The following is a 14,914-nucleotide window of genomic DNA, read 5'->3' on the forward strand; positions in this document are numbered from 1 at the left end:
GGTTTATCAGTAGTGGAGACTCACATTTTGAATCTAATCATGCCATGATGACTACTGGAAACTAAAAAAAATATTGTAAAGGAGAGTTGTGTGTCATAAATTCACAGTATTATACTATTTACTTTTGCAAATGCGGATATGTTAAAATTAAACTGAATTTATTAGCTCTAGAGGCCTGGATTATATTCAAATGGGAATGCTTCTGTTTGCACAGGCTGATATAGCACCGCTGATGGCTTCCCTTATCGGTGTGCCATTCCCCCTGAATTCTGTGGTAAGAAGTATGAATGTTTTTCCGTATTATAGAAGTCTGCTCATCACAGAGGAAAAGGTGTTAGGGACAAGACTTGAGGCATGTGAAGGGAAAGATTATAGATTTGGAAAAGTGCTGTAGGGTATGGAGACTGCTTGTAATTTTAATTTTATGTGCACGTGTGTAATTTAGAGTAGAAATTTAATCCTTTTATATATTGTATAATGCTTTCAATTGGAAAGGCAACGAATCCTTTATAGTCCGCAACTTTATACTCCAGAGCTACATAAAAGTTTTTTTGTTACTTTGGTTTTTTTAGGGATGGTAAAAATGCAATGTGTTTTGAATAACATTTGGTTTTGGTCATGAAAGCTGAGCCTGTAAACAAGCCGGTTTCTGCAATTTAATGTCTAATTATTTCTTGTTTAAACTAGCGTACTTTATTCAGATGGTATCTTGTGCCTCTGATTTAGTGAACAGTGAGTGTCCTCACTATGAGATGGCTTTTTCTTCAGATTTCTTACAAGTATTGTTACAAAGTCCAAAGGTTGTCACATGAATACCTGATTGACCATTAGCATGACATTAACGTGCTTTCATGTGCCCATTTCACATTTTAAAAGCCTATTTACAGCACATTTTTCAAAACACTTCTGGAACCTCTGCCCCAAATTCTATCCTCCATCTGCTCTCATTGCTGGTCATGCGAGGAAAACCACCCAACCTCGGGTGGCACGGGGACTGCTTATTTTCCCGTCACGAGTACCTGGTGAGTTAGACCCCAGCAAGGCCTTGGGTGCAGGACTTCTACGTATTTCAAAAATGGCTTCTGATTAGAGATTGAGGTCTTATTACTGTACTGTATATGGTTTATTAGCAACTTCTCTTATTTACTTTATTTGCATTCCTGTAGGAGCTGGGATATTGTAAACAGTGCCTGTGATGTTGAGAAATTATGCGAGAAGAGTATTTTCAAAGGAGTTGCAGCAGTTATTTTGGCAATAATTTGAAATATTCTCACTGCTCATTTGGCTTGTGATTCAATTAGAGAAATTCCTGTTTCTTCATTTAAAGTTGTTTTACGTATGTATTTATGTATTTTTCTTCCCCAGGGAACTCTGCCTCTGGAATATCTGAACAATAGCGCTCATTTCAAGGCAGAGAGCATGTTTACCAACGCTGTTCAGATTCTTGAGCAATTTAAGGTAACAAATGGCAAAGAAGGGTATTTGGATATTAGTTGTTGCTATGTGTAAAATCATGATAGAGTCATAGAATCTTAGGATGTGTTGGGTTGGAAGGGACATCCAAGGTCATCTAGTCCAACCCCCTGCAATGAGCAGGGACATCCTTAACTAGATCAGGGTGCTCAGAGCCCCATCCAGCCTGACCTTGGATGTCTCCAGGGATGGGGCCTCCACAAGTCTCTCTGGGCAACCTGTTCCAATGTTTTGTCACCCTCACGGTAAAGAACTTCTGAACATCTAATCTAAATCTACCCTGCTGTAGTTTCAAACCATTTTCTCTCATCCTATCACCACACACCCTTTGTAACCAGTCCCTCCCCAGCTTTCCTGTAGCCCCTTCAGGTACTGGAAGGCTGCTGTAAGGTCTTCCCAGAGCCTTCTCTTCTCCAGGCTGAACAACTCCAACTCTCTCAGCCTGTCTTTGCAGGAGAGATGCTCCAGCCCCTTGATCACTTTTGTGGCCAAACTGCAATATACGCTGTGTATCACATGCTGTAATTCAAAGGACTAAAACTGAATACACATACTGGATTATGTTGACTAACTGTGAACTACATCTGAAGGAGTTTGAAAACTTTAAGTAAACACCTTTTTTATAAGGAGAACAAGTAACTCTTTTATTGATTCTTTTGATGTTTAATGATATTAATGTAAACCTACATGCAGTATGTAGGTGGAATCTGAGTTCAGTTACCTGAAAAGAGAAATACTGCCTTTGCAACAGGGCCTGGGAGAAAGGCACTAAAGATCAGTACACAAACAAATCAAAAAGGTAACAGGCACCTGTCCTATAAAGAAATTAAATTAGTGGCCTAATTAACTTTTAGCTAATGGTGTCATATTGTTGTTTTGCTCTGCAAGCGTTCATCTCTGGCTTCTCTGCCTTGATTCATCTAATATCGGATATTATCATATTATGAGAACACATATGTGATTCAGACAAGAAAAGCTTGTGTTTTGTTAGATGCTTTTCAACTATGGAAAAAGAAACAGTCCCAAATCCAAAAATTTAAGTTTTGTCAAGACATATAAATGCTCTGAGGGAAAACCATCCAGGAAGGTGAGAAAGAGAACTGTTGTCCTATCAGGAAATCTGTGACAATGGTGGAACAAGGAACTAGCCTGAGAGTACCTTCAAGGGAGTAGCACCATCAGCACCTTCTGTCCGTTGAATGCCAGGTTCCCAAATGTAGTTTGTATGGATACCAAGTTGGCAGTGTCAGTGGTGGAGTCGCTCTTGGCTCTGAGGTGGTGGAAAGCTGGCAGGTAGCAGGGGAGGTGCATGGTGGGCTGGCTGCAAAGTTGAAGCGTGCGGGTATAAACTCCGCAGTTGGAAGACTCTAAGAATTAAGGACGTGACTCAGGTCTTTTCCTGTTAAATCAGCGTGCCAAGGATTATTTAAAAAAAAAATAATCTGTTCCTTCAATATTATTTTTATTCTGCCATTTTGTAGTATTAAATTGTCTATTTTCTTGTTGACTGGAAGGATCATCGGTGAATTTCCTTTGCGTTTCTCTGCTGAAGCAGAAGTGGTGTGCTGGCTTCAGCATGCCAGATGGGTTTTTACTTTTCCTGTGATGGACTGACCTGACCACAGTTTGTACTCCCTGGAGAGGATGTTGCCTTGGATGGATAGAATGAGACGCTACGTGAAGCTGTCAGGTTTTGGGAGCAGTGTGCTTTGAAATCTCCTGTCTGTGCTTTACACCGGCGGTGAGACTCGAGTCAGGCTGCTGCAGGAGGCTTTAAAGATGTTTTGAAGGGCCTTGGACAGAGTGGCTCTAACAGCATCAAATCCTTCTATTTTTATCCATGTGCAGGTTAATTGATCTAAGACCATTGCTTCAGCAGCGCTGCTGAAGTTCCCGTCTGGCATAAATAATAGTGGTTTCATCGAGGGACGTTGTCGCTGAAGTTTGGTAGCTCTTCTAGCCATATGTTCCCTTTATTCTGCAAACAGCAGAAACCAAAGTCCTTCTGTGAAAATCATTGGCTGGGGAGTGGTTTCTTTTACCTAACTTTGATCAGATCTAGGTTTCCAGGAACTCAAGAGTTACATGTATCCTGGACAATATATTGACAGTGTGATTTCATTTCTCTTCCAAAGTCTTAGAGCGCTTCTGTGATTTTTTTTTTTTTTTAGTTTAATTCCTGATAGGATTTTTAGTCTTGTTGAGACTTGCATATAATGGTTTCCTGCTTTTTTATGCAGGTTAAGATGAGTCAGAAAAAGGAAACTACACTGTCGTTTCTGTTCACACCATTCAAGTAAGTGTCTGTAAAAACTATATATATTTTACCTGATTGCTTATCTTATCACTTTGCTACTTAAATGAGATGCAACAACAGAAATTTGGTCTCTTCCGTCTTTTTTTAAACAATAGCGTTTATCTGACTGAAACCTTTGCACTAGAACTCTATGCAATTGACTTCTGTTTAAAAATTCTGGGTAGAAGAAGATTTTTTTAAAAACATATATTCCTTACATTTAGTTTTTGACAAATAGTTTTATATAGACCATGTGGTGATTTCTCTTTTTCTTTTTTTTTTTTTGCTATGTTCTTTTAGCATTCCTTGGGAAGAATACAATCTGTTCTTGTTTATATGTGTATAAAAATAGAACTAAGAATTGTTTGTTCTGTAATTTAAATTCTAATGAAAAACAAACCAAATACCTTGCATCCAGAAACGAAGCTTAAAGTCTTTAGACGCTCAAAATCTTTAAAATTTGTGCTGCCTAGTGTTAGTGTTTCCAGGGCTGTGAAGGAGTCTCTGTAGTAATTTCTGTATCTGCAAGCTCTGTGTTTTAGTGTATGGAGCAATTACTGACCTGCTCACTCTTCAATCTTATCCAATTAAAGCTGTTTTTTCCTTTTTATTCCCCCCTGAAACGTTTTTTAAAGCTTTGCTCTGGGTGCATGTGATACTGTTCAGTTCAGCTTTCAGTTAGTGGAGCTCTGAAAACATTTTGTCACCAAGAGCAGCTGTTTTCCTTTGGGAAATAAAACTGGGGTTAATTAAGATCTTTAAATCATAGGAATGGTAAAAAGTACTTGAATCTCTTCCTGTGAAGTATGTTTAATCACTAAATAAGATTGCTATCTTCCTGAACAGACACTTACTGGTGTGTTTTATACCACTAGCTTCTTCAAAGGGAAAGGTTCAAGTCCCTGAGACATGAACCAAGTAAATCTCGGCTACATAATGACTGTTTCAGATCAAATTCTTATTAAGAATGACAGGTGCATTATCACAGAATTTACTGATCTGTATGGAACAAACATGCCATATGGAAAGGATGATCAGTTATCTTTGATTCTGTGGGGAAGCCTATTAGTTTGATTTCACAGCTCTTGTTTAAATTTTACCTTTCCTCAAGAAATAAGACTGATCCTGTAAAGTAGGATGTCTTAATGCTGAATTTATCTTTAAAGAAGCCAAGTGGGTTTGATTGTCTTATGGGCTGGTATCTTTTTTTTTTAATAAGTTGTATTGTTTTAAGTGGAAATGCTTGAGACATTTATCACTTTCAAAATAAGACTACCTGATATTAACATGCAGTTACTTTGGTATGGTCTGTTGTGAAAATGTATTTATTTTACTTTCTTTAGGTATTCTTAAAACTGTTCTGAATCAGAATTTGGGTTAGTGTTCCTTCCAGGAAAGGCTTTATTATGAGATCAAAATCATTCCTTGGATGTGTGAATTACCTTACAAGAGGTGCCTGTGCCTGCATGTTGTATGAGTAAAGACTTTCTTTGGTTCCCCAAGATGAAATTGTTTATCTTCACTCTAGGAAAACAGAAAAGGATTCGTACCACAGGTGCTCACACCTTAGTGCAAATACTCATCCACAGTGTCCTGGGGAGGTGGGGGTGGAGGGGTGAGTGGAATTTGGCCAGATTCTAAATAGTCTTCACAACTCCCCTTGACTTTGAAAGCTTGGTGTGTGTCTGGGAAGCTACCAAGGAATCTTGTCCAACCAGTTACTGGCAGTTGTGCTGAAGTGGTTGAACACTGACTTACTTTTAAGCAGATGAGTAACTTCCTAATGCTCCAACCTCACAGAATCACAGAATGTTAGGAGTAGGAAGAGACCCTGAAAGATATCTAGTCCAACCCCTCTGCTTGCAGGAACTGGGGGAAAACACAAGATAGTTTTAGATATGACCTGTCTGCAGATCTATTTCCTCCGTCACATGAAGGTATTATCACCTCTTTCCCGTGGTGTGTGAGCGGTGAACATGCCCCTGAGCTTCAGCTGCAGGTCATGATCTGACGCATTAGTGCAAGGCAAACCTCATCAGTTCTTCAAATTTTGCTTGAATCTGTGAGATACTGAGGGAAAGGCATGTACCCCCTTCTGCTGACTGTACTGTGACACTGCATTTTTTGGTAGTAGATCAAAGGATATAGATGGATATACATGCTCTGCCTTTTTTTAGGAGAATTTGAAAAGGCAAAGTTGGGGATAGCTTGCTTCTGTGTCTGGAGCATGAGGTCTCCTGCTATACTGCACTACATTTCAGAGTAATTGGTAATATGGAGATTGCATTTCTGCACAGCTGTACATTATTTGGGCTTGTCAGCCCAGGTTTAATGGCAGGTTTGCCCACTAATTTGTGTTGATCTGTGGTTGGCCTGGTCTGCTGCTGCTGCAGCTGAGTACAGTTCTGTGTTGTGTTTCTGCTAGGCACTACTGTCTTTTCATTTGGACATGAATAACTTCTGCCACCACTGTTCTTTGATTTCAGTTGTTATTCAGGCACCCTTCTCATGCCTGAAATCTGTAACCTGAAGCTCAGAAAATATGTACTCCAGCATAATGCTTTATTCCTTCGTAGTTTGTTGGAGGTTCGTGAAGTATAATCTGTTGCTGAAGTGCTTTTTGGACCATCAAGTTATGTTGAAATTGAAAATTAAAAATTTTGGTTTGGAATATTATAGATTTTATGTATATTTCAGCATACTGATAACCTGAAAATAAACAAAGATATCTCTAAGAGCTGCTTTTCTTAAATTATTCAAATTATATTATGTAATTGAATAGAATCTGTATAACAGAAATGTAGATATGAGTTCCAGAGGAAATCTGAATGTAAAATTTCATATTGATGCATTTTAAATATGCAGTGTAGAGCTATTGAAGATTCATTTATCTGAGGGGGAGAACATGTTCACAAATGATGTATTCCATAGAAACTACAACTTAACAAAACCCTCAATTTTTTCAGCCAGAAACAGCATTGAAAAGTTTATTTTAATAATCTGATGGAGAAATCTTGTTTCTGAGCTTGATTTCAGGTGTTATGTTACCAAGTGTCTAGAGATCTGACCTTCAGGTGCAATTAGTTAAATCTATGTTGAATATATTTCACCAAAAGCATTAAGTTAGTTCATATACATATTACAAGCCTGGTTTTACTCCTTTCTTAAACAATGTTAGCAACAGGGAAGGTGTCTTGAATTGAAATTGATGTGCTAGAGAGCAGCCCTGCAGAAAAGGACTTTACAGTACTGGTGGATGAAAGGCTGAACATGAGCCACCAATGTGCACTCACAGCCCAAAAGGCCAGTTGCATCGTGGGCTGCATCAGAAGAAGCACGGCCAGCAGGTCAGGAGAGGTGATTCTGCCCCTCTGCTCTGCTCTGGTGAGACCTCACCTGCAGTACTGCGTCCCGCTCTGGAGTCCCCAACACAAGAAGGACACAGACCTGTTGGAGTGGGTCCAGAGGAGGCCACAAAAATGATCAAAGGGCTGGAGCACCTCTGCTCTGTGGACAGGCTGAGAGAGTTGGGATTTTTCAGCCTGGAGAAGGCTCTGGGGAGACCTTACAGCAGCCTTCCAGTACCTGAAGGGGCTACAGGAAAGCTGGGGAGGGACCGGTACAAGGGTGTGTGGTGATAGGACAAGGGGCATTGGTTTGAAACTACAGCAGGGTAGATTTAGATTAGATATCAGGAAGAAGTTCTTTACTTATGAAGGTGATGAAACACTGGCCCAGGTTGCCCAGAGAGGTGGTGGAGGCCCCATCGCTGGAGACATTCAAGGTCAGGCTGGATTGGGCTTGAGCACCCTGATCTGGTTAAGGATGTCCCTGCTCACCTTGCATGTCCCTTCCAACCCAACACATTCTATAAATCTATTCTATGAATCTATGATTCCATGAAATGGATATAAGGCTTCAGATTTTCACCAGGAATCTCATCCCTAGTAGAAGCATGACTGTCACAACGCACAGGGTCTGAAGGAGGCCGTTAGACATGTGCCCTTTCCTACTTGGTTCCTAAACTGCATCTCGGCCTCAAATCCGTCTGTAAGGTTTATAATGAAGGCGAGGAGGATGGTGGAGCTGGTTGTTGTGTTGTGTCATAGAAGCTTGAATAGTGTCTACTTGACCAGGCCTGAGGCAGGTTAGAATTTGGATAGCTGCGTCTATTAATAAGGATGCATCTGACCGCCAGCCATACTGTTTTCATTTTGTCAAAGTGCCGTCATCAAGGAACAAATCTGTGTAAAAGCGTATATTGAGGCTACCCGTGGAACTGTTTAGAATACGTTTCAGGATGAAGTTCAGCTGCCAGTGTCTCCTGATTCTGCAAGACAAGATGCACAGCCTGCTTTGAAGGGAATGAACACGCAAGGGCAGACCAGTGTCCCTTCCTGATGTTGAATGCTTCTTTAAAAGCATGGGTACATGAAGGGATTTACTATCCGAAATGTCTTTCCTTTCCAATTCTTTCTGCTCCCTACCTTTTTTTTTTTTCTGAGCTTTTCTCAGCAGGGTTCTGGGACATAAACACAATCCTTTGACCTTCATATGTGAAAAAAAGCAGGTAGCAAGGTACCAGATGCTATGAAGGCAGAGTGAGGGAGGACAAATCTGAGGAATGCTGACAGACGAAAACTGATGTCCAGGGAAGTGGTCTGTCTTAGTAGCTTTCTGACCATTTGATGTGTGTTAAGGCAACTTTAGAGTGGGCACAATTCGAAGAGGAGTATGCCAAGGGGCCAGATGCTACTGTTGCAAGAGTATTCCCAAGAGCTGGTATCTCTGGGCTCTGAAAGTAATCCTACAAGGAGTAGCAGAAGGACTATTGTAGTGAGGTGAATAGATGGCACATCAGTTGTTGCATGAAAACCCTCTTAAGCAATTAATGTAATTTGATTATCCCAACAGGTACTAGAGATATTAAATTACACAGAAGCACAGGGGTGCTTTTGTGTGTGCCTGATATATACAGTGCTTTCAGGGAAGACCGTGTTTCCAGCTTTTAAGTTCTGGTGCTTCAGAGTAAGATGGCAGGAGCAGTAGTTTTAAGAACCGTATACAAAATACAAGAGATGAGCAGCTGAATTATAATCAGTGCTTGCTTTCTACTAGCTGTGCTTTTTTGTTGAGCAGTTTGTATCAGTAAGGGTTTTTTTAACAAGAAGCAGCTTAAGTATCTTAAAGTCAAGTTTGTGTCTTCTCATATAAGAAAAAATCCGGTACCATTTGATGCTACATTTTTTAAAGTAGCTTTTTCGAATTCTGCAGTTTAATCATTCCAAATACTTATTTTTGTATGTATAATCAAGTTATAACTTGCATAGTTATATAGAAAGTCACTGCATTTTAAATATGCAGTGTAGAGCTATTTAATAAAAATGTGCCTTTCCCTCACTGTATGAAATTGTAATTCCTTCCATTTCCTTTAAATTCCAATATGAGCCGAGATACAATTCCTGTAAACATCTGCATGGATTTGGTTGCATGGAAGTATTAATCAGGTAGAATGAATCTTTTCACATAATGGTGCATCATGTATTTGTCATGGTGATAGACAATAATTCTTTCACAATGTAATGTCTCTGAAGATGTACAGAAACTTCAAAGAAATGCCATATGCACAAATACCTCCTTTCTTTTTCTACTGACTGGAGATACAGCACTACATTGTTCCCTTTGTCTGACGACCTTTCAAAACTTAAGCAATAGGTATTTCCACAAAATTGACATTTGGAGCAAAGTGAAATAAGTGGTTTCTTCTCCACCATTAAGTGGGGTAGGGTCCCTTAACATGTCCGTAAACACAATACATCTTTTGAAGCATCCTAGTTTTGTTTTGTTTGCGTAAATGGCATTTATTTAAATAAAAGCTAGTATGCAAGATACTTGCGATACATGTGATAATGTGATGTGATCACGTAATGATTATGTAAGCGAACATTAAGGATTGAATGTCAGATGGAAGTATAGAGCTGTTGTGGTAGGGAAGGGTATTTCTAACAGCAACTACTCCCCCTTGTTTGAATACTTTGTGTTTCCAGAGAAACCTTGATTTAGAAGAGGCACTGATTTACCGGGGAAGAAATTTCAGCCTCTTTATCATGTGATCAAGAGTGAGGGACAGCAGCTCCTGTCAACTTCTAGTGAATACTGGAAAGGCAGCCAGATTTTTCCTTTCTCTGGTTGTCCCCATTGTGTTACCAGGTGGGAATGTAGCATCCACCTGTTTCTGGGGCAGCTGGTATGAGCAGGTCAGAGTGGGCACCCTTAACCCCTCGGTGTTGGTGAGGCAGACTGGCAGGTCTCCCCTCTTCACCTTTGGCTTTAAGAACCTGTGCACATACATGTGAACCAAAAACAGAAATGCAGTGCTGTAGAGACAGAAGTGCCCAAATTGAAATAATGGCTTAGTATTATTTTTTTTTTAAATGATTAGATGGTAGATGTATTACTTCTTTCAGGAGAAATCAATGCCTGTGCTATAAAATACATGTTCTTTGGCAAAAATGTCAGCTTCCCTTTCACTGAATGGGCTGTGTCTGAAGCACTCTGTTAAACACCGCTTGGAGAGGATGCAATCCTCCTAGAAAGCAGGCATCCTGCTGGTCTTGAGTTTCAGCAGCTCATTCAGCAGCTTTTATTTTGTACTTGAAAAGATTACTGGCAGCAGCTTCTGCGCAGGAGAACCGAGTATAACTGGATTGACTGTCAAGTAGGAAGTAGGTAAGGTCTTTAGAAGGACCTAAGAGGCTAATGTATAATATAAAATATCACAAGTTTTATGTGTATTTCTCTTTCCTTGTGTAAATCTCTTTGGCCTTTTCTTGGAACTTGCGAGGCTTCATGCAATGAGGATTAGGAAGGGTATACAGGCAGGTGGTGGGATGGGATGAGCAGAGGGTGCTTTGCTCCAGGGTGTGAGGTAAGAGACAGTAGAGGGCTCTTTCTGGATCCAGTAAGAGAGGCCTGTTAACAAAGAACCTAATAAAAAATAACTGTTTTGATAAGATAAAATAAAAAGAATATAGATCGCAAGTAAATCAGATGCTGGGTGCTCTGTGTCCATGCACCATCAGATGGAGCCCAAGTGGGTTTTCCGGGTGCTTTGCTCCAGGGTGTGAGGTAAGAGACAGTAGAGGGCTCTTTCTGGATCCAGTAAGAGAGGCCTGTTAACAAAGAACCTAATAAAAAATAACTGTTTTGATAAGATAAAATAAAAAGAATATAGATCGCAAGTAAATCAGATGCTGGGTGCTCTGTGTCCATGCACCATCAGATGGAGCCCAAGTGGGTTTTCCCACAGTGCTGCACAGAATCTTGTCTATGGAGAGGTTCCAGCTTTTTGGTCATTTGAGCTATGTATAATTTTCTTGCAAAAAAATCAACTCTAGTAATCTAGTAATACTGTCAAACATAATAAAAGTTCACATGTGTTCTTGATGCACCTCTAGATAGAGCTCAGGCCTCTGGGTTAATACAAGCTGGCTGGATTTGTCCTGCAGCCGAGGATTTGTGCAGCACAGGCTGGAGGCACGCTGGACAAGGCAGCACAGACCTGGATCTGCTTAGGTCAACTGACATGTGGGTCGCTGACTCCTTGATGTACGCTGGTCTCCTGGTCAGGATCACTATGGGGGAGCCTGCCCAAACGTGTTTTGGTGGGTACCTGCCCGAACACAGCACATGCTGCCTGCTCCAAGTGCAAGTGATTGCAAGTGTTAGCTGCGGTTTGTGTTTGGCATGTAGGGTTGTGGAGCAGGAGAGGACCCGTGGCACAGCACTGCAGATGCCTAGGTCCAGCTCGATGTATGGCATAAATCATCATACATTTTGCAGAGGTGTGGGCTGGCTTCCAGTATAAATAAGCCATTGTTAGTTAGAGTCAGCGCATATCCCCTGCAGTACGCAAACAGAGACTTTGAAAATGGTGCATTTCCTTTCCTTCAGGGATCTTCATCTTCCCTATTAAGCACTTTCCCTTCCCAAGGCTGTTGCATCATGTCCTGCTGGCTCTTCAGACAAAACCCCTGCTAGTTCCTTGCTTCTAGCTTCTCAGTTCTGCTTTGAGCAGACTGGAGGGACGTCTTCAGAGCGTGGCCTCCTCCCTCCTGGCCTCTGGTTGTCCGCAGCTCTTGCAGTAGTAGTTTGCATGCAAAATCTGCTGTGTGCAGCCCAGTTATCTTAATTGTTTCTCTGTTCAGTGAGTTGGCAGCTGGCAGTTAGCTTGCCTCCTCCTTTTTCTCTCATCTCTGTTATCTAAAGGATTTACATAAATATCCGAAGGCACTTTGCTGTTGAATATGCAAATGTGATGCACCAGGGATGCTGATTTGTGGAAATTAAAAGACAGTTTTAATTCCTAGGACTTGGCGGTCCGGGATTAGCCCAAAAGCAGTCAAATCACTTCCTGCAGTTTCGCTGGTGTCCCACTGTTGCCTCCTTTGTGTGTTTGTAAATCTGAATACAAAAGTGTACGTGTACTAGTAGGTTTTTGCAATGTGTTTTGCCATCTTTGGCCTGTGAAAGTGTGTCCCTCCTCCCTTGATTTCATGGTTTTTTAAAGAACGAAACTCTCAGAACTTAAAACAAGAGCCTCTTACTGACTTTCTTACTCCTTTTCTTTGTTTCGGAGTGCCTCATGCATGCAGTGTGCTTTTTGGTGCTTCCTTTTTCAAAAGTTGCAAAGATAACCACGTACAAACCTATAGCTGGACTGACTATTTTACAGTCTAACACAGTATTCAGAAAATCCAGAAACACAAAAACTTGCTTGAAATTTAGACACTCCAAGACTCAGACTCCTCGCAGTGGAAAAGCAGAAGTAAATAGAGTAAATGAATTCAGGAGAAAGAGAATATTGAGGCTCCTGGGCTTTAAGAAGTCATAATAAACCTTTTAGTGTAAGTTTATTTGAAGTACCTTTTTTTTAAAAAAAGCACAGCTTTAGCACACTAAAAACATCACTGTAATTTTTTTATTTTGTAAACTACATGCATCTTGCTTCTGCAATCTGAAAATCAAGTTTTGTAGGACTTACCTGAAAATGTTTTAGTAAACAACTAAAATTAAGGCCATCTGAAGAGATTAGTAATCACTGAGTTACCCATCAATTTGTTTCATCTTTGCAATTTCACTCTTTGATCAAAATTAAAACATAGGCAAAGGATTGTCTTTATATCTCATAGTATATCTCTGTCTTTGGCAGATACAGTAGAAGAATTCTTGCTTTCAAGTAGGTACATCTAAAGAACAGGAATTGAACACATTTTGAAAATTGGAAAAGTCAGCTTCTGTCTATTAAAATTCATGTAAATATGTAATTTAGTAAAGTGCATAGAACTGTAGCGCATAATGTACTCTAGTAGCATAATGTAGTCTGTACTGCGCAGCAAGTTCAACAGAAGCTAAACATCCTGGTTCCAGACTTTGATTTTTGAAATATTTATTTGGTCAATTTTTCCACCTTTTGCTGAATGAACTTTGCATCACTTGCTATTCACTTTCTTTCTGATGAGTCTCTGCTCTTGATGAAGTGGAAAGGTTTTATGTGGTGCATTTCATTCTGCTCCTGCAAGGCTGTGCACCGTGCCTTCAAAAGAAACGACAGGATGATAAATTTAGTCTAATTTTTGATTGCACTGTCGTTAATATCAAGTGTCTTGCACTCATGGGTTGCTAACTGGGGCGAATTTGTTGCGGAGCAGTAATAAGCATGCAACCACATTTCTTCTATTTTAATGGTGTTCAGTGGAAGATCTATGTCTCCCAATACCTACCTGATGCTTTCTGAGGTGCTATCTCTGTATGTTGGGAACATCTAAAGGCAGCTCTTGTGGGAGGCTGACTTCATTTGGGAAGCCTGTTACTACTCTGAAAAAGACTTTGAAAAAGTGTCGTTCTATTGCTTGTATAACTTTTGAATAGCAGCCCTGCAAAACCATCAGGCTCATCTTACATCTGCACTTTGCAGATGCCGTTTCAGCAGCAGCAGTGGTGTGGATCACAGCAGTAATAGTGGGTAGCAGAGGTCTGGGCAGGTGCCGGTGAAAGAGCTGCATGGCAGGAGGGACAATGTTAAACCTGCGTAATTTCTTTCAGATTGCACATTACTAAGATGCACAGGACTTTCTTTCTGGAGAAGAGAACCCGTGATTGCTCAGGCTTTTGGCAGAACAGGTTTCTGGAGTTGCTTGGACAGTGACAGTCTGATGCCTCTTTTACTACCAACAGTTTTGGAGTTAGAAATTTCATAGCAAAGCAAATGAGGTCTGCCTTATGTGGTGTTCAGAAGGTAGCCCACATAAAGTCCTAGCAGGCTTTACTCAGATGGCCTTGCTCCATCCTGAGGCTGTTGTGAGGTTCAGGGGATGTATAACCTTATCCTTTAGCTTTTTTAGGAGGAGCTGCTCCTGTTCTTCCCATCCCTTAAACAGCCAATATGAAAAGTCAGAAGACTGAAGTCTGCTGAGCAGCTGCTTCTGACTTGCTACTGGATGTGGATCCTAGAAATGTGATCGCTGTCTTCTGCAAATCTTGCCACACTCCAAGGACTGTAGGATAGGCATTTATTTTTACTGGTAGGGAGGGTGAAAAAGTAGTGACAGAAGACTGTAAATGTGCATGAGCTGACAGTAGTCTGGTGTATGTGTGTGGAGTGAAGCAACTGAAATGAGTTGTTTTCATCTGACAGTGAGCTACGCAAAGGCTTTAGCCTTTCTCTTTGTATGTTAGATCTGTGAGTCTGTGATGCTTCCTTGACTCATTATTAAATCTGCAGCATTAAGTGTTAAACTACTACAGATCCTAAGCAGTTACTTTTTTAGAATTCTAGAAAATTTACTGTACAATAAAATGTCTGTAAATCATTACCCAAATAACCAGGCATAGTGAAATTAATAAACTAGCCGTGGTGGATACAGATATATTTGCAAGGAATCTTCTGATCCAGGATTTTTATTTCATGGTTGGACTGCAGCATGCTCCCTATGGTGATAATTTCTGTAGTGTGATGATAAGCAAGAGGCAGTGGCCAAAGAGAAGTCCCCCTGACATTGCTATGGTGAATGTGCTTCAGCACAGTCTTCTTGTTAGTGCCCTCAAATATCTTAGCTTATATTAAGTGTGAATGATGTGTTGGAG

The 14,914-nt window shown here is 40.5% G+C and overlaps 1 protein-coding gene across 1 annotated transcript in view; it reads left to right on the top strand.

Annotated features, from left to right (window-relative positions):
* PIGN (phosphatidylinositol glycan anchor biosynthesis, class N) overlaps positions 1 to 14,914 on the top strand; it is a 50,717-nt gene that overhangs the window by 24,411 nt on the left and 11,392 nt on the right. The window contains exons 9-11 of the mRNA XM_009865950.1: positions 215 to 274; positions 1,366 to 1,458; positions 3,714 to 3,769. Of these exons, the coding sequence (XP_009864252.1) occupies positions 215 to 274; positions 1,366 to 1,458; positions 3,714 to 3,769 (209 nt within the window). The remainder of the gene's footprint in view (positions 1 to 214; positions 275 to 1,365; positions 1,459 to 3,713; positions 3,770 to 14,914) is intronic.

The sequence above is a fragment of the Apaloderma vittatum genome, unplaced genomic scaffold (assembly GCF_000703405.1).
Source record: "Apaloderma vittatum isolate BGI_N311 unplaced genomic scaffold, ASM70340v1 scaffold3490, whole genome shotgun sequence".
Taxonomy (NCBI): domain Eukaryota; kingdom Metazoa; phylum Chordata; class Aves; order Trogoniformes; family Trogonidae; genus Apaloderma; species Apaloderma vittatum.